We start from the raw sequence: 20,522 nt of genomic DNA, 5'->3' as shown, positions 1-20,522 counted from the left end.
GTGAGGTGCACTATGATAGATAGTATTTGGGGACAAATAGCATAAAGAATTCCCACATGGCTTGAAGATGACAAGCAGGGAATTCAAGGTAAATAGCAGTTAATCATGAGTGGCAAGCAATGATCTGCAAGGATCTGTGTTGGGAACACCACTCTTCACAAACATAAATTGACTATCTGAAATGCAGAATCTGAAATATAATTCCTAAATTTATAGATATCAAATTGTAGGGGTAAGGTGGATAACAGGGAGGCAACACTGACGTGGACTGGCTGAGCCAAAAGTCATGTTTCCTTGCTGGGTATCCTACTGAATGTAATCCAATTAATATTATTCCACCACGGTCTCTCTCACAAAAGGAGAGTTTGGTCAAATATTGCTACATCTCAAAAGTAATGGAACAAATCTCTGATACTGTTTATTGTTACATCTCCAGTACCCCACTCTAGTTGTTTTCTCTCAAACTCTCCTACATCTTTTTCTCAAGCAACATTGGATCCACTGTATCCTTCAGCCTACTTCAAGCAAATATTAAAGGAGTGGGCAAAACACTGATAACTGTTAATCATCCTGGCCTCTTCCTTGGCTACAAACATTAAAGTCAAAGCCCTCACATTTGAATTCCACACCTCCTAGGCCCTTACAAAATTTTCAGGAATTGAAAAATAATCTTCCGGATTGTAAAACTGGAGGCAAAGCAGAGCTTCAGTGAAATAGACTTTCCTGCATTTTCTTTGGAAGCATGTTCATTACTAGTTGTGAATTTCTTGTTGAGTGGGGGGTATGGGGAGTAAAGAATTATTCATTCTTTTAAGAGTGTTAGTTTTCCAGTGGCCTTGTACATTGATCATCTGATATGCCAAGCCTCAAGGCACGAGAGGCAGAGACTTGAAGCCCGAAGGTTGTGTGACAAAACCTCTAACATCCAGACTGCGTTATGCCTCTCCTTCCTCCAAAGTGCAGACAACACAGCCTCTCTTTTCTTCAATCTGACTCCGGTTTATCGAGTTTGGATTTCCTGTGACTGGAGGTTTTGGCAAGAGCTGTTACTCATACTGTCGCCTGATTGGTGAATGAATCCTAAATCAGAACCATCAGTGACTATCAAAGAACTATGCAAGTTAACAGCAGTACCCCACACCCGAGACTCTACAGCACTGAGCACAACCATCAGAAACAAAATGCTTGGATATTTCTGGCCTCGCTGATGTGTGTTGACAAGCTGTTTGACAATGCATCAACACAGACAACACTTTCTTCTTTCTCTCGCCCAGACGTACTGAGGCAACAATTATTGGCCCATTTGGACCCAACCAAGATCAGCAAACCCTGCAGAAGCTGGAGTTTCAATAACTCAGTTTCTGTGACTCAGTACTTGGGACCTGCATCAATTGTTCGAGTGTAGTTTCCACAGCATCACAGTTTTATATTTGATTAAATTTGCTTTAATAGCAACAACTTGGAATCTTACTTTGCAGTGCTGGGGGAGCTGAACAAGGAGGAGCAGGGGGAGCTGGGGAAGAGGAGGAAAATTGAGGGGTTGGAGGCAGAAGCAGTAAAGGGGGATTAAAAATGAGCGTGGGAGGGGGGTGCAGGAACAGAGGAGGAAAGAAAGGAGAGCAAAGAAAGGGACGGGGGAAATGAGAGGAACATGAAGATAGAAAAAGTGAGAGTGTGTAAGTTGAGCGAAAAGCTAGTGGGAAGAGTAGTGAGAAGTGGAAGTATTAAAGAGGTGGAAAAGGGAGAGAGAAAAACAGATGGGCAATAAAATAATGGAAAGGAGAGAAACACAGAAGGGAGAAAATAGAATTGGAGGCATTTGAAAAAGAAAAAAAAAGGGAGGAAGAGAGGTTGAAAAGGAAAACATAATTTTTAAAAATGCCAATAAACTAGGATCCTATGATTCACAGCTTCAATCGTGATTTATTCCAAGGCTGGCTGTTTCCAGCATGAACAACTTTGTTTGAGAAGATCAACATAGACTGATTCTGCTGGTAGACGTGTGTGACAGACAGGCAAAGAGACAGAGCATAAGAGACAGGCAGACAAAGACAGGGGTCCGTCAACCTATAGAAGGGAGTCATATACTAAATTAAAAACATGCTTGGGCCAAGAATAGTGAATAAAAGAGGGGAGCCACTCAACCCATCCAATGGACTTTACAATTAGGAATCGAAGATTCTTTTTTCTCCACAATCTAATTGGTCCTGAATAATTCCACTTACCTCTGCAGAAACTATAAAAAAGTATAAACACTTCATACAGGAAAAGAATTGAGAAACAGTAGCTCACGGCAAATTAAATGCAAAAACATGTTACAGAATCATAGTCATACAGCACGGAAACAGACCCTTCAGTCCAACCAGTCAATCCCAAATATAATCCCAAACTAAACTCATCCCAACTGCGTGATCCCGGCCTACATCCCTCCAAACCTTTCCAGTTATGCATTTATCCAAACAAATTTTAAACGCCGTAACTGTGCCTGCATCTACCATTTCCTCAGAAAGTTCATTCCATGAACCACATTATGTGTAAAAAAATTTGCCCCCTCATGTCTTTGAAATCTTTCTCCTCTCACCTTAGAAATATGCCCACTTGGCTTAAAATCCCCTATCCTAGTGAAAAGGCACCTACTATTAACCCTACCTATACCCCTCATGATCTTCTAAACCTCTATATGGTCACCTTTCAACATTGAACATTCCAGTGATAAAAGTCCCAGCATTTCTTTATAACTCAAACCTTCCAATAGCGAGTACCATTCGCTTCTGAACTCTCTCTAGCTTATTAATATCCTACTTGTAATAAGGTGACCGACCAGAACATGTTGTTGAAAAGAACAAAGTCTTCATACTGCATATGAAGACTTTAAAAATAAGCACTTGGTCAAGTGCCATGGAGTAAGGTCATTGATAAAATTCATGCATGAGATATTAAAGGGAATGCCACAGCACAGACAGGAAGTCTGTTAATGTTAAGAAAACTTTTGCTTTGGGCAAAAACAGGGTCAGTTGATAACTTATTTTCTATTACAATAAGCACTGGTCATATCCAGTCCATTTTATCCTAATCACATTTAATGTTACCCCTCCCATTCCTTTCAAGTCTACTAGCATTCAATAAGTTTATCCTGTACTCGTGTATTTAATTTTGTTTTTCTCCCGGAGCTCTCCACTACTAGAAACAAACACAATCTGCTTCTATATGCTCTGCCCAATCCTTTGTAATTTTAGAATTTCTACCAAATGTCACACCATAATTTGTGTTGTTTTGAAGTCTTGGTATTTGTGTTTTCTTACAGTAGGCAGCCATCAGGAAACAGTTGCAAACTCTCTCAACTATCCTATCTATAGATAAGAAAGTTTGAAAGCATTGTCAACTAAGAGGAGGGTAAGGAAAGACTTCAAAATAATTTACGAATTAGCAAGTGGGAAGAGTGGTGAAGTGAAAGACGAAACAATGGGGAGATATATTAAATGATCTGTTCTGGTAGGATAAATGTATGGAAGACACAACCAAATACAAACAATAAACAGAGGCACGGGTTAAAATGAACATTTATAATTGATTAGATTGGGATCAGAGTGTTTTAACCAATTCTGGGCACCACATTTTAGGAAGGAAGGACATAGCAAAAATTTATGGAAGTCGTCTTTGGAATGCGGGATTTCAGTTACGTGGGTAGCTCGGAGAAGCTGGGAGTTATTTCTCTAAAGAGAACAGATTTGGCAAGTGTTGAAAATGCCCCGCACGATTAAATTACAGCTATCAAAAAAAGAAAAAAAAATTGCTAAGTTCCCAAAGGAGAACTTGCAAGCTGAACAGCTGAAGAAGGCTCTTGCAGAGCACTGCATAGACACAATGGCCTCCTTCTATGTCTTAACCTTTCTATGACCAATATCTTAAAAAAAATTATCTTTGGACTTCTGTTTAACAGCCCCCATCTCAAAACTGGAGACCAATGGAGGCTGGTCTATTGTGAAAGGGGAGGAAACGAAAGAGCAGCTTTCATGACACCCCAAAGTGCTTCATCAACAAAACACTTAACGTTGTTTAAAAAAAGTTAGAAACGCAGCAACCAATATTCTTACATCATGGCCCAGAATCAGCAATGCAATAATCAGCCACAATTTGTTTCAGTCATTTCAATCAATGGGCTAATATTGGTTAAGACACCAAGTGGAATCTCTCATGCTGTTGAGAAGAGCAAGTCATGGAAGCTTTCTTATCCAAGGAGAAAGAGCTGCAGTTTAGACAACTCACAGTGCAGCACTCCCTCAGTGATGCATCAAAGTGTCAGCCTTTACTTTAAAAAGGAGGAGCACAGAGACAGAAACACTGAGATGTCAGATGTAAGTTAATACATAGAAGTGGAATGTAACTGGAGAGAACAAACAGCAGAAATATCTGCTAAATGAGAAAAGTCTCACAGCAGATATCAAAAGATCAATGAATATGAACTCCTTCCACGAGTCACTGAGCCAGAACTAAAGGCCATAAATTTACTACTACTGTGAAAGAGCAATGAAAACTTTTTCAAACACACAAATTGTAGAATGCCTGACCAGAAATACAGTTAGAAACAGAATTCAGTAAACGTTTTAAAAAGTGGAAAAAACTTTTGGAAAAGAATATATTCCAAACGGTGCTCGAGGGTAAGGGCAGAAGGGATAGCTCATTAAAAAGGAATCAGCGCAGATAACAAATGGACTGAATAACATTTTTCCTAAATGGTAAAATTCTCTGATTTGGGAGCATAGGAGAGAACTGTACATCACCCACCTGTTAGGTCAAAGACTCATTTCTCAGTCTGCTCAGTACGTGGGGATATAGCTTGCTCATGTGAAGGCTGTAAGCCAGTGGCTAGGCAGCTAAGTGCCTTTTTACAGCCTTTAAACTGGACGCATAAATATCTCTACATACTTTTTTTTTCAAAAACCACACAGTGCACACAATAGGAAGGAATTTAACAGCTGTAGGGGCCCAGTATCTCTCTGATCTTCACCACTCAAGACTCATGAGATTTCTGGTCCCTAAAGGTTTCCACATGGTCCTTTATGCCCACTATTCCCCATATTTGATGTAACATAATACACAAAGTAAACTGACTAGAAGCAGTTCTTTTTGAACAGAGGACATAAGCACAAGCCATTATTGAAGGTATAATCCAACGTTTGAGGCTACATAGTGAAACAATCTGTCAGAATTCACTACAGGAAGCACCACAACTGATGATCCTCTCAGATCAGTGCTTGTTTCAAACTGCCTTATATCACCGACCTCATACTTAATCCTGAGTTGCCAGTAGCTGAAAACTGTCAGTTGTGATACTTTGGGTTTCTCTGTGTAACATCGAGAAACAGCTGAAGACACTTGATGCACCAAAGGCGGTGGACTCGGCAATGTCACGAATATGATATGGAAGTTTAGTGCTCCAAACTAGTCACATCACTAGTGTGGGAAATTGCTCAGGAATGGTTGTTTTTTTTTCCCTCCTCTCTGTACCATTCATGCAATTGCCACATCAGATATTTTTAATCAACAGGCTTTTTAATGACACACCTTCCGGCTAAAAGATAGGGACATTATCACAGCTCCCCACCGTCAACTTCCATCAGTGAAGTGACGTATGGTGGGTAGTGTTGACAGTGCAGTCATACGATGCTGACTCAGCAGTAACCAACTCATAAATGCTCAGCCTGGGTTTCACCAGGGCCACTTGGTTCCAGAATTCATTACAGACTTGTTCCACACATGGATAAAGAGCTAATTTCAAAAGGTGAGTGTCTGCCCTCCATACTAATACATCATTTGATGGAGTATGGCTTCAAGGAGCAGAGCAAAATTGAATTCAGTGAAATTTATGAAGTTATTTACTGGCTGGAGTTATATAGAATCCTTAGAGTGTAGAAGCAGGTCATTCAGCTCATCACTGACCCTCCAAAGGACATCTCACCCAAACATACCGCTGAGCACAAAAGGCAGTAGTTATGATTATAGTTGGGTTTCAGGTTCGCTGCAACAGTTCTTCAGGGTTAGTCCCCTAGGCCCAAACATTTTCTGGTACTTCAATGATTTTCCCACCCTCATAAAGACCAGCATGGAGATGTTCACTAATGATTGTATTGTGCAGTACCATGCGTGATTTCTCCAATTCTGAATATCAATAGCAATCCATGCACAGACCATTCAGGCTTGGATTATCAAGTAAGATTTGGGTCATCTGTCACACGGGTGAATCTAACTACGTCCCTTTCGTGGGCAACAGCACTACCACTGCTGAATGTCCCGACCATCATCCTGCACATTACCATTGGTTAGTCATATAAATATAGTGGCAACAAAAGCACAGCAGAGGACGGGAATACTGCGGCGTGTAAGTCACCGCCTGACTCCCCGAAGCCAGCCCACCATTTATAAGCCACAAGTCAGGAGTGTGACAGAATACTCCCCATTTGCCTGGAAGCCTGCAGCTCCAACAACATGAAGCTCCACACCATCCACGACAAGGCCACATGCTTGATTAGTGCCACAACCTTCAACTGACACATTCGCTGCTGCCCACGTGACAAGTTGCCACAACCTTCCAAATCTCCAAAGCCACCTTCAAAATCTACAATCTTCACCACCTGAAGCAGCAAAGACAACACCACCTGAAAGTTCCTAAGGCACACCATGATTTAGAACTGTAACAGCCATTCTTTCACTGTATGGATCAAAATCTAGGTGCTCCGCACACAGTGGGCATACACACTCGATGATTGCTGTGAATCAAGGTGACAGCTCACCTCTACCTTCTTGAAGGAAATTAAGGTAAACAATAAAACCGACCTTTGTCAGCAATGTTCACACCCTATACATGAATAAAATACGAAAAGCTGATATGATAGGAGCAGGATTTTTACTTTCCACCAAGGGCACTACCCGATAGTATCATGCAGTCAGAGATATGGAGCTAGTGATTTGCGCAAGGAAAGATAGTGTGTCCAGCAGGAAGTCAGAGATCTTCATCTCCACAAAAAAATCTTTAGGACACAACTAGTCCCGTTAGGTGTGTGGCCCAGCAGCTCGAGGTGTTTATGGAAGAGTAAATACTGACACAAGCTCTGCCTTCAGGTCAGGTACAAACAGGAAAATCAGCCACCACTGAATCATAACTTGCAAAGAGGGTGAAAGACAGGAAACTGGGGCTTCACTGTAAATAATTTAGATTCTTTTCATTAATTCCACACAATAGGAGCCGACAGAAGAAGCAATTAAGGAGGAAGTGAGTTCAGACAAAGTCTGTGCAGATGGTGCATCTGTGGCACAAGCTGGAGCTGATTTAGTGTCTGACAGAGACTGTGAAACATTCTCTCCCCACCCCCTGCTATTCACCAGGACTGAGATCTTCTTTCAACAAAAAACACAAATTAGAACTGTTTGAGGTCCTGAATGCAACTCGCCAGACTATTTCTCAGCCAGCTCCTGCAGAACTATTTATTTGAAACACAGTCTCTGTTTAATTAGGACTGCGTTGAAAGCATTCTGGAGAAGCTTCAGTTTGACAATATTAGAAAAAAATGTGAAAACGTACACTGGGCAGGTAAAGCGATGGATTCAGATTTTATTCCCAGTTTCAGAGCATGGCTGAAGCCTTGCCATACAACTTTGTTAAAATAAAAAAACTTATCAGAGTAGTAGTTACCACTTGACAATTGAAGGTAAAAACAAAAGCTTCGCTCATTTCATTTAGAGAACAGCAGGAGCTGTTATAGAATCATAGTTATGTATAGAATCAGGACTATGGACTGCCAGAGAGAGTGGTAGATGTAGATATAGTTACAATATTTAAAAGACATTTGGGCAGATACATGAATAGAAAGGGTTTACAGAAATATTGGCCAAATCCAGGCAAATGAGACTAGATTAACTCAAGAAAACTTGGTCAGCATGGACAATTTGGACTGAAGGGTCTGTTTCCGCCCTGTATAACTCTGACTACTAGACACACCCAGTCTGTGATACATAGTCAGGGATGGGTCAGACATGAAGGCATTAACTTTGAAGTAAACATTTCGCACAGTGCAGTAGTGAAGAGCTTGAGCCTCATTTGAACGTGGGAGGGGAGCTTCAGGGAACCACATCTATCCTGGGACATGGCATTAACCATATGTTTACCCATATTCTGACATTCACATGTTCTGCTGTGGAAGAACCAGAACAGTGCCATTCTACTTTATTGTTTGGCAGAGGTACTGGCCCTTAATGTCAGGGAACAGGGAAGGCAAGAGTATGAAGAGCTACACAGTCAGATAGTATGAAGGACTCACTGGTCTGTGACAGCACAATTAATAGAAAACGAATGGTGAAAAATCCTGAAGAACAAAGCCAACGTGACGCAGATACTATTTTTCAAGACATGGAGTGCATGTAACAATGCACGATGCTTCACCCAAACAGTTTAACGTTTGGTCAAGGGCAGTCATCTCCATCAAAATCGTGACTGAACAAGCTTTGCCAGCTCCATTTATCTACAGAACACATTTGAACAAATTCAACAGTTCTGAGCACACACCAGCATACAGAAACAAAGTGGAATATCTAAACAACACTAGGCTGTTTAATCAACCTCTTCTGCCATTCCATGGTCTCATCAGTATCCAAACGCCATCTTCCTACCTTTGTTCCCCATTCCTGATCTCCTCCATCCTAAAAGTTCCAAATTCATCTGGCATCCACTGACTTTAGCCAGAGACAGTTCTACATTTTAAGCATCCTTAATTTGAAAGCTGTTTCCTAATTTAAACCATCTGTACAGCAATGGATGCACAGTCTGCAACAAAACAGGGAACTGGAGGCCACAATATGCTGTAAAGAACCAGACAGTTGGAATTACAGTGACATAGCTGCAGAACAATTAGAACTACGAGTGAAACACTGCAGAGTGTAACATATTTAGAAAAGATAACAAGGGGAAAGGGAGGTGGAATAACTGATAGATAATAGCATTCAAAATGACTTGGCCATCAGCAAGACAGAAATAGCATTCATGCTTTAAGGGGCTGAGATTGGAATTGAACTTAAAATGGATAACATTGTTGCTCTAAAATGTTTGCCAATGTGAAACAGAGCAATTTCCATAATCCAAGAAAAACACACCCTGCTGAAAAAGAGAGACAAGCTGAACACTGATCCATCACCATGTATGAATCAAGACAAGGAACCACGTGAGAGTAATAAAAAGTGACATCAACCAAGTATTGACATGGACTGCAGGCAAGACCACAGAAAGGGAGAACAGCCAGACAAAAAGTGTAAATACTGAAAATATAAAAAAGGTATGCAAGGAATCATTTGACGGACAGGATAATAGAATTTTCAACATTACAGAAATAATCATGATAACAAATTAATATTGTTTATTTTAGTGTTTGGATTTTGAACTAGTGGCATGTGGATTTTGGTTTGCATGTATGAGAGGGTTTAATAATTAACTGGTCAGTATTTCTGGGGGAATGATTTTTCTTAACCCAATAATGAGAGATGAAGTCCCAAAAGTGGTAACACAGATTTGTTTGTATTGGGAAAGTTTTATAAGGAAACAGCATAAACAGAGGAGATTCATTTTCCTTTAAAACTTGTAAGGATTTTTTTTTGTTTTCCCTCAAGGGGAAGCACCCATAGCTAGGCAAGTTGAGAACTCCAGACCAGAAAAATTTGGTTTGAAGTCATTATTTAGAGCTCAGTAAGACTAAGCTCAGTTATGTAACAACCAAGTAAAAAAACTACCAAACTTCCAAAACCATGAATTCAAAACAATTGTTGTTACATTTACAGATGTAATCGACAAATGAACTGTCTCTGATATTTGAGTACTGTAAAATGATAGCATTGGAGAAATGGGATTGTATTTTTACTGTGTGTTTTGAAATGAGGAACATTGCTTAAAGGGATGGTGGTGGAAAGGCAATGGTAACCATCAAAGAGTGCATGGGTAAACTGCAACACTTGTTCATTCCTGTCTGAGCCAAAAGTGAAAAAACTGAAAAAGGCCAACCCATGGCTTACAAGTGAAATTAAAAACCGTATTAAATCCAAGGAAACGGTGAGGGTGATGGGGTGAGAAATAAACAGACCTGAGAAGTGGAAATGGTTTGAATTCAGCAAATGTAGGACAAAGGGATTGATTTATGAAAGAGAAAAGAGAGTGCCAAAGTAAGCTTGCAGGGAACATAAAAACTGACTGTAAATGTATCTCCTGGTCTGTGACTAGAAATAGGCCCCTTCCAGTCAGAAACAGGGTAATTTATAACGGAGATCAAAGGAGTGGCTGACCAACTGAATACATATTTTAGTTCTGTGTTCACAAAGGAGGACATAAATAACATACCAGACATGTTGGGGAACTCGGCACTTAGTGAGAGAAAAGTACTGAATATGATCTGTACTCGTACGGAAATGTGTTAGGGAAATTGATGGGATTGAGGGCTGATAAATCTTTCAGGGTCCAATTATCTACATCCCAGAGTACGTAAGGAATACCCAGAAATAGCAGATGCATTGGTGGTCATCCTCCCAGATTCTACACACTCTGGAATAGTTTCTACAAATTGGAGGGCAGATGATATAACCACCAATTAGGAAAGCAAACAGACAGCTGGGAATTATTGATGAGTCAGCCCAATATCAGTAATGGGGAATATGCTAGAGTCCATTATAAAAGAATTGATAGCTGAGCATATGGAAAACAGTGGCAAGATCAGACAGAGTCAGCAACAATTTATCAAAAGGGAAATCATGTCTGATAAATCTACTGGAAACTTTTGAGGACGTAACTTGTAGAGCTAATGAAAGGGAGCCAGTTGAAATGGTTTATTTGGACATTTAGAAGATTTCAAAGAAAAGAGGTTAGATGTAAAATTAAAACATATGGGACTGGGGACAGCACGTAGAGATAGATAGAGAACTAGTGGGCAGACGGGAAATAGTAGGAATAAACTGGTCCTTTCCAAATGGCATGCAGTGATTAGGGGGATACTTAAGGGATCAGTGCCAGGTCCCCAGCTATTCACAAGATGCATTTAATTCTCTCATCTAAATCATTAATATAATTTCGACAAAGTTATAGATGATACAAAGCTGGGTGGGAGGATGAGCTGTGAGGATGTTGCAGAAATGCTTCAGTGTAATTTGGACAAGCTGAGTGACTTGGCAAGAAATGCCATATAATGTAGATAAATGTGAAATTATCCGATTTGGTAACTAAACAGAAGACAGATTATTATCTAAATGGGGATAGATTGAGCAGGAGAACATGCAATGTGACCTGGACGTCCCTGTACGCCAGTCACTAAAAGTAAGCATGCAGATGTAGCAGGTAGTCAAGACATATTATATGCTGTCCTTCACATCTTTTATTTATTTGGATGATCAGCTTGGATTCATAATGAATGGCTGAGCAGGTCTGAATGGCCAAATGGGCTACTCCTGCTCCTATTTTATCTTTCCATGCTTCTATGAAATTTTCAAACTGAATATGTTACTAGCTTATTGTTTACTTAACTGGTTTTGTTGATAAACCGAATCAAGCAATGCTGCAGATTTCATTTTGTAAAAGAGCACCTCATTAAATTTTGCTTTTAATTATCAAAATATGATTTATCAAACACAGGATATTGGAGAAACTCAGCAGCTCCGGCAACAACTGGGGGAAGATAAATCCAGTTAACATTTTGAGTCCGGTGTGACTCTGAAGCTCAAGTCCTGAAGAACACTCACTCTAGAATTATTGTTAACCTGCTGAGCTTCTCCAGCATTGTCAGTGTTTGTTTCAGGTTTCCACCATCCACAGTATTTTGTCGGATCTATCACAACAAATTTCAGGTCGGGATCTGATATGTTCTGAAACACCATCAGATGGGGTGATAATGCTTGGTAAATTAACGCTTGACAACAGCAATCCTTTAGTCCCACTTACTCACCTCCTCCTCATAGCTCTGCAATTATTTCCTCTTTGTGCCCATCTGTTCATCCAATTCCTCTCTTTTTTTTAAGAAAGAGATCGAAACGTAGTTTATCGAGCAGCACAATGGCTCAGTGGTTAGCACTTCTGCCTCACAGCGCTAAGGACACAGGTTCAATTCCACCCCGGGTGACTGTCTGAGCGGAGTTTGTACATTCTCCTAGTGTCTATGTGGGTTTCCTCCGGGTGCTCCGGTTTCCTCCCACAGTCCAAAGATGTGCAGGCTAGGTGGATTAGCCATGCTAAATTGCCCATAGTGTTCAGGGGTGTGTAGACTAGGTGGGTTATAGGGGGATGGGTCTGGGTGGGTTGCACTGAAGGTCAGTGTGGACTTGTTGGGCCAAAAGGCCTGTTTCCACAATTCCACGATCGAATGTGCCTCCAGAACATTGGTGTTTCAGATTCTAACTACTCACTGCATAAACTAATTCTCATGTTATAGTCATTAATCACCTTAAATCAGCATCTTTGGTTTCTCCATTCTTAAAAAAATGGCACACATCATTGGCATGGTTTCTCACAGGCCATGGCCAACAGTTGTTAAGTAACCAATTCCTCCCGAAAGGTGGCGGTGAGTCGCCATACGTACTCCTACAGGCCGTGGGGTACAGGTACATCCATTAGCGTGGTTAGTGAGTTCCAGGATTTTGACACAGAAACTGAAGGAACAAGATATTTGCAAGTCACGCAATTACATATCTTGAAGAGAAAGCTGCAGTCAGTGGCTGTGTGTGTATTTTCAGCCCTCATCCTTTTCGCTGGAACAGGTAATGGATTTGGGAAGTGTTCTCGAGGGAACCGTGGCAAGTTGCTGCTGCTGTGTAGCTTGTAGATGGTACACTGTGGCCACAGTACATCGACGGTGAAGTGAGTGAATGTTTGAGATGACAGATGAGGTTCCTGTCAAGTCTTTCCTTTGTCCTGGATGGTATCGTGTTTTGAAACTGCACTTATCTAAAATATTCCATCACATTCCTGGCTCGTGCCTCGTAGGTGTTTGATGGAATACAGGGCACCAAGAAGCAAGTTTCTTATTGTAAAATCCCTCGTTTTGAAGCCAGGGTACTTATATGGGCAGAACAGTTCAGTTTTTTGTTAGTGGCAACTCTCAAGACATTGATAATGTCATTAAATGGAAGGTAATCTGAGTCTCTCTTGTTGGAGACATGTATTGTCTGGCACTTGGGTAATATGGATCTTACCTGCTGCTTAACCCATGCCGCTTAACCCAAGCCTGAACATTGTCCAGATCATACTGCTTTGTTCGCGTTTGCCACTGCTTGTACGGAATTCAATGCAATCAAACATTCCCACTCAGGACCGTATGATGGAAGGAAAATCATCGATGGAAGTTGAAAGTAGTTGAGCCTCGGACACTTCCAAAGAATTCCTGCAGTGACATCTTGGAAGTGAAATGACGGAGCTCCAAAAACCACAAACATTTTCCTTCATGCCAGTTAGGAGTCCAACCAGTGAGGAGTCTCCACCCCAACTCCCAGTGACTCCAGTTTGACCAAAGTTTTCTGTGCTATATTCTGGCAAATGCTGTTGTTGGTAGTGACCACTCCGTCCAGTACAGTCACAGACTGTTCCATACAAAATGACAGGAGAAGGCCATTCAGCCCCTCAAAGCTGTTCCATCGTTCAATGAGATCATGGGTGATCTGTGGCCTAACTCCATATATCTGTGTTTGGCCCATATCCCTTAATAGCACTGTTTTAAAAAAAAAACTTAGATTTAAAATTAACAACTGATCCAGCATCCACTGCTGTTTCTGAAAGACAGTTCCTAACCTCTACCACCATTTGTTTGTAAAAATGCTTCCTAACATCTCTCCTCAACAGTCTAACCTTAATTTTCAAACTATGACCCCTAGTTCTCGAATCACAAACCAGGGAAAATAGTTCCTATCTTCACTCTTTTCCTATTAATATCTTGAAGTCTTTGATCAGATCAAATGTCTCTTCAAATCACAACCCGTGAATCCAAATACTACTCTTGTAAACTTACATCGTACTCCCTCCAAGGCCAATATATCCTTCCCAAGGTGTGGTGCCCAAATGTGTGATGAGTAGATTCTGACGGTGAGATCAAGCTTTTTTGGCTTTGCACCATCTGTGGCACACTCAGTCTAACAGATGTGCCCTTAAAAACTTGGTCAGTTTGATCGTGCAGTGTTCTCCCAGATGGCTATTCCGAGTACCTAGTGGTATTTGCCAACTCAATCAGTATGTGATACGAAGCAAGGGATAGGAAGTAGTTCGCTGCTACTAATCCTAAATATAAATCTTTTCTGAACCCTCTCTAAAGCCTTCCCATCTCTCCTAAGATGTGGTGCACAGAAATAAACAACCTTCATGGATGTCAAAAGGACAAATTTTATTTAGTCAGCCTCATTGGGTTTTGTTAACAAGGTAACAGTAGATAAAGGTAACACAGCAGATACAAATTAATTGCAAGTTTTGTGGAAAGCCAGATAAGGTGTCCCAAATTATATGAAATGAATAAACATCAGAGGATGGGAAATCTGCTTGCTCATGTTGCTACAAGTCAGAAAATAGTCAAGGGGGATAAATGATATTTATTCAAAGAGGTAGGTGGTGGTAAGTGTATTCTATACGGATCGGTGTGAGGACTACTGCTGTTTTGAATTTATGCAAACTATTTGAACTGGAGGCAAAAACACTATCAAAATTTGGAGACAACATCAAATTAGGGGGAGATAAATCAATATTGAGGAGATAAATATGCGGAATTGTTGTGAGATTGGCAAATTAATTTTGACATAGATTAGATTCCCTACAGTGCGGAAACAGGCCCTTCGGCCCAACAAGTCCACACCACTCCTTGGAACATCCCACCCAGACCCATCCCCCTATAACCCACACACCCCTGAACACTACAGGCAATTTAGCATGGCCAATCCACCCAGCCTGCACACCTTTGGACTGTGGGAGGAAACCGGAGCACCCGGAGGAAACCCACGCAGACACGGGGAGAATGTGCAAACTCCACACAGACAGCTACCCGAGGCTGGAATTGAACCCAGGTCCCTGGTGCTGTGAGGCTGCAGTGCTAACCACTGAGCCACCGGTGTCACCCTATACGTAGAAAAATATAAGTTAAAACATTTTGGCAATAAACATTAAATTGAATATTACTTAGAAAATAAGAATAAATGAAGGCAAGCAGCAAAGAATCCTATGAGTAAAAATACCCAAAGGAGTGACACAAGTCAACAGGGGCAGGGCCATTTTAAAAGAAAGCAAACCAAACACTAAATTTCTTGTATTGAAAGTAAAGTTCGACCAAGTTCAGTGCAACTTTGATTCTTCCACATCTGAGGCACCAAACATGATTCTTTTTACTATACTATAAAAACAAAAAGGATATGCAGGAACTGGAGAAGCAATGATCTACAATGGCATTAACAGAAATGCAGCATACATCCATCCAGCTGATGAACAGGTCAATCACTGTTGTTTTGAAGACAGAAGCACAAAGATTTACCTAACAGACCTTCGAACACATGAAAAGACTTTGATAGAATAAGCACTGGTAAAATGTTTCAAATTATGCTAAAGAATAAAACTGAATGCCATTGATAAAGAAAAGTCCCCCAAGCAACCAAACAGGGAATTAGGAAAGTTTACCCAGAGTGGTGAGAATATGGAACTTGCTGCCACAGGAATAGTTAAAGCAAATAGCACAGATGCACTAAGAAATTAGACAAGTACAACAGGGAAAGGGAAAAATGCTGACATAGATGTATAAAGATATGGGGAAGCCTGAGTGAAGTATAAAGGTCGAATTGAACTGGGTGATCTGATTCTGTACTATATTGCTTATGTAATGATTTCAATACTGAACAGCCCAGCTCAAATTTGACATGACAATCTCATGCTCTGGATTACTCACTGCAGGAGTGATTTCTTTGTACATACTATTTTATCATTTTAAATATTTCAATTAATACTTTAGGACACAAAGCTGGGTGTGAGAGTGAACTGTGAAATGGGCACAGAAATGCTTCAGTGCAATTTGGGCAGGTTGAGTGATCAGCTGCGATCATATTGAATGGCAGAACAAGCTTGAAGGGTTGAATGGCCCGCTCCTATTTTCAATGTTTCGATCAGTCCTCAACCATCTACATTTCTAAGTAAGATCATGCAATCATTCCTTATAACTTAACCTTTTCAGATCCAGCAAATTTGAACTTCACTTCTTCAAAACCGAAATACCCTATCTGAAATGTGATGGCCCAAGATAAAGACAGCATTTGAGATGGGACTGAAGTTTCTGCATTGGAAGCATTACTATTTTCCCTTTTCTACAACAGCCACTTAAAATTAAAACCAGCAGGCCTGTTGTCTTAAATGCCTTTTCTACCAATGATTTACCTTTTATAGAGATGTAGGCGAGGCCACCCTTCCCCAAAGCTTTCTGAAACTCCACAATTCCTATCGGGACCTCAGAAATCAGTGTTTTTTTAATCAGAAACAACTCACATCCTACATTAGCAAAATCTTTCCTGATTGCATAAGTCCCCATTTCCAACACTGCAGGAAATATCCTGGTCTGCACACCATTCGACCAGTTTAATTTGTGCTGTTCTTTATAGTCGTCAGCCATCCTCCCAGCCAGGAGGCCATCTCAAGCTTTGAAGCTGTAAACAGCACTGACTGTGCTCTTCCTCTCACTTTGGGGAATTCCTTCTGATCACAAATGTTCCACACACTATCCCCTTGGCCTATCCTACTGGGATAGCTTGTGGGACTATTTGGAGGGGAATGTTGGAGTAGGACACAATATTAGCCACAACAGTGATTTCCTTTATGGTCAAGATTCACATGTGCAGTTGTGACTCCCGAGTACAGCCACTTGGAGGAGGTCACAGGAAGGATGCAGCAACTGCAAAACTGCAACCATCTGTTGCTCTCTGGGCACGCTATCTTCTTTGTGGCCTCAAAAAAAAGTCTTACAGACCAAATTATTATGAAAAATGAATCAGAGGAGGAATGAGGAGAATTCATTTTGCTGAGTAATAATGATCTCAAAAATAACTTCCGAAAAATGGTGGTAAAGAAGATCCAATGGGAATTCTCAAAAGTGAACGGTATACAAATTGATAAAGAATAAATACTGGATACCTGTGGTAGCTGGATGTGAGACTCACCCAACTGCGCTTTCACGAGAGCTAGCAGAGACCTAATGCGCTGAGTGGTCTCTTTTTGTGTAAGATGATTCATTGACTACATTGGATGTTATGCTACAGATGCAAGTTACAGCTAATGATATTAACGCTTTGATCACCAGGAAGGCAATAATCTAACTGACATCTAACTACCTTCTGAAGTGTCCCAATAAATAACTCAGTGATATCAGACAACCAAAGAATTCAATTCAACACATTACCATAAGGGCAACAAATTCCAATCTTAGCAACAATTTCCATTTTCCCCAAGAACAAACAACAGATATTATTTAACAGGGTCATAAAGGCAGCGTGGAATCACTGCAGTACAGGAACTAATATGACCCTTCAACTGGGGCCCTGCTACAGTACAAAAAATATTAAGCATCAACACAGCACATTCAGCAAAACATCACTCATGGTTTTGAAAACCAGTGGCCTTGAAATTCTTAGTCTGCGTAGGTTTCAGTTGCTCAGAGTGAAGAGGTGGAACCACTCATAACCAAGGCATGAACAGTGAGACCAGTTCACTTCAGATTAAAGCTGCTTTGAAATTCAGGTTCAGCCATGGGCAAAGACTCCATCTGATGCTGTAAACTGAGCGGGAACCTCCCCAAGGTTGGTTGCCCCGTCTGGTTTCAGTTTTGCTGCTGTCAAGGCAACAAATTCATCATAACCACTGACTTTTGCCCTTAGGCTCCTTTTTCGAATGGAGCCAATATGAGAGAGGACAGCAAAACATCAAGGAAGACTCGCATGGTGGATCTGTTTCTAGTGAAGAGCCCTTCAGACCCAGGTAGATGGAGAGAGGGAGCGACAAACAAGAAAATTTGTCACAGGACTCCCAAAATGTAATCTCATTTCATCGTCCCGAACAAGACACCAACCTCATGCAGTGAGCTGTAATGCTGTAAATTTTACTATGGAATAGATTGTAGAATGAGCTTCTTATGTGAGGGAATCGGATATTTCCTTGAAAGGGAACAATAGCAAGGAATGTTGAATGAGTGAGCAAGTGCAATAACCAGGAGTCAAAGTTAAGAAGATGAAAAATGGTCTTTGACTGCAACAGAGCTTTCAAACTGGCTAGGACTTTTTAAAATGATTAGTGAAAACTAATTTCACCGCAGCACTTGAGTCAATTCACTACTTTCAACAATCTCCTTGATAAAACTCCATCCAAGAACCCTGCATAGAGACTATAATTTAACCACTGGCTATTGATTTAATAAGACTTGCATTTATATAGCAACTTGCACAGCCGAAGTGCTCGAGAGTGTACTGCAGGAAACATAGCAGTCAATGAACACTCAGCAAACTCCCACCAACAGAAACAAGATAACTGGCAGGCAAACCTGTTTTTAGTGATAATGGTTAAAGAACAAGCATAGACCAAGACACAAAAGGATTCCCCCCCCCCCCCCCCCCACCTTGGGCTGGACTTCATTTTAACATCTTATTTGAAAGATACTGTCTTCCCCTCCCCCATTCCCTGTCCAGAAGTCCTCTGTCAATTAAACACAAACGTATGTATGTGCGTACATTTAAGAACCTGAATCAAACATGAAGCTGATTGCACACAGAGCTAAATAGACTGACTGGTCTGTAACATAAAGAATGGACACACAGTCAGTGGCAGAGGGTACGTGTGGAACCACATCTTGAGACAGTCAGCACAATGAGGAACTAAATAATAAGAACAGACTAGGGACTGAGAAGAGTCTGAACTTCACTGGGGTTCTATTGCACTGACCAAGGGTGTGTGTTAGCAGCTGAGGAATCTCATTATCCATTGCAGAATTTAACCACTTATGGAAAGGCTCAAAGTATTATATACGCATAAAATAATAACTTGTGAAAAACAAAATTCTATAATAGAAATTATCAACCCATTTTACACAAGCTCACAGAAATAGCCTCTCTGAAGATTTTACATTCTTGATCCCTGTCACTCCCATTACATTTTCTCCCCCCATGGGTTTAAGATGTTTCAGAACTAGAATTTCACGGGAATCAAGCACCTATGTTTCCCGTACATACTGGGCAGACAGTACAGGCTGTTCAACCACAGAAGCCATCACAAAACAGCCAGTTCCTCTCCTCACTTATATGTACTCACCACTGGAGGGAGTGAGTCAACAGCAAATTGGGATTAGCATCTAAGGCACTTTCTTCACACACCGCACATGGATTCCAGAGGAATTAAGATCAACCGGATGCCTGGGCTAGTAATGCAAAACATGTGGACTTGAATTGTAGAGAATACAAGTTCAAATCTCACAATGGCAGTTGAGAATTTGAGTTTGGTTTAAATAAAACAACTGAAGTCTGCGAAAGTGACTATGAAGTTATCAGATTGTCGAATCAACTGGGAATTTACAGCAATGTTCTTTACTGAGGGAAATCTACTATCCTTGCCCTGTCTGGGTTAAATGTGACTCCAACCTCACACCAGTGCAGTTGACTCTCGAATGCCATCTGAGACAGTTGTATCAAACCTGTCACTAGCAATTCAGGAAAAAACCCAATACTGCCCACTCATCGCAAGGACAAATTCAATGGAAACCTTTATTCAACACACAGTACAGTCTCGCTGGGGGCCAAATCACTGCACAAGGTACCAGCAAAAACTCTCCAGCAGATTATTCTTGTAAAAACGGACAGCGAACACCCGTTCAGGATTCGAAGTGCAGATTTATAAACCCGTTTCACATCCATCAGGCTTCGCTTCAGTCTCCCCGTCGTCTCTCTAACAGACTTGGCTCTCTTTTCGGCATATTCTCCCTAGTTTCTTGATCAACATTAAATCTCTCAACCGGCACCTAGACACAGAAGGGAGCGGCTGGGTCGTGGTATCTTGGCGAAGTTGCCACGTTAAAAATCTACAACACCGCTGCAAAAACGTGCTTCACAGACAAAACCAGGGGCTTTGCAGGCTCTACATAAATGCAAGTTCTTTTTCTTTCTCCACGCACGCGTTAAGTTTTATTTTATTAAATGAAGCTTTTCCAAGCAGATTCAGGCAGTAAAAGCATTTTTTTAAAAAAAGATAAAACTGTGCAGTGTCTCCAGGATAACAGCAGCCTCCTTACCTGCGAGATGAACAGTAGACAAAACATGAACCGCATCCCGTCCTTGGCCAGTCTCCAGTCTGGGTGGATTAAACTCGAGATCTCAGTGTTGCTCAGTCCCGGCTTAGTTTATGAGAACTTGCAAACTTCTCTGTCTAACTGATACCAGCCTGAGAACAAGAGACAGGATTCGTTACTCGAGTAGAACGAAAAAAATGGGATAACGAGCAACGCCGAAATCGAGTCTGG

The 20,522-nt window shown here is 41.0% G+C and overlaps 1 protein-coding gene across 2 annotated transcripts in view; it reads right to left on the bottom strand.

The window, feature by feature from the left end:
- Positions 1 to 20,522, bottom strand: part of nradd (neurotrophin receptor associated death domain) — a 44,577-nt gene that overhangs the window by 23,666 nt on the left and 389 nt on the right. For both annotated transcript variants that reach the window (XM_048529520.2, XM_048529521.2), the window contains exon 2: positions 20,295 to 20,443. In XM_048529520.2, the coding sequence (XP_048385477.1) occupies positions 20,295 to 20,330 (36 nt within the window). In that variant the 5' untranslated portion in view covers positions 20,331 to 20,443. The remainder of the gene's footprint in view (positions 1 to 20,294; positions 20,444 to 20,522) is intronic.

This window comes from Stegostoma tigrinum, chromosome 5 (genome assembly GCF_030684315.1).
Source record: "Stegostoma tigrinum isolate sSteTig4 chromosome 5, sSteTig4.hap1, whole genome shotgun sequence".
Lineage (NCBI taxonomy): Eukaryota > Metazoa > Chordata > Chondrichthyes > Orectolobiformes > Stegostomatidae > Stegostoma > Stegostoma tigrinum.
The sequence above is the reverse complement of the archived record's forward strand: the minus strand, read 5'-3'. Positions and strand labels throughout refer to the sequence as shown.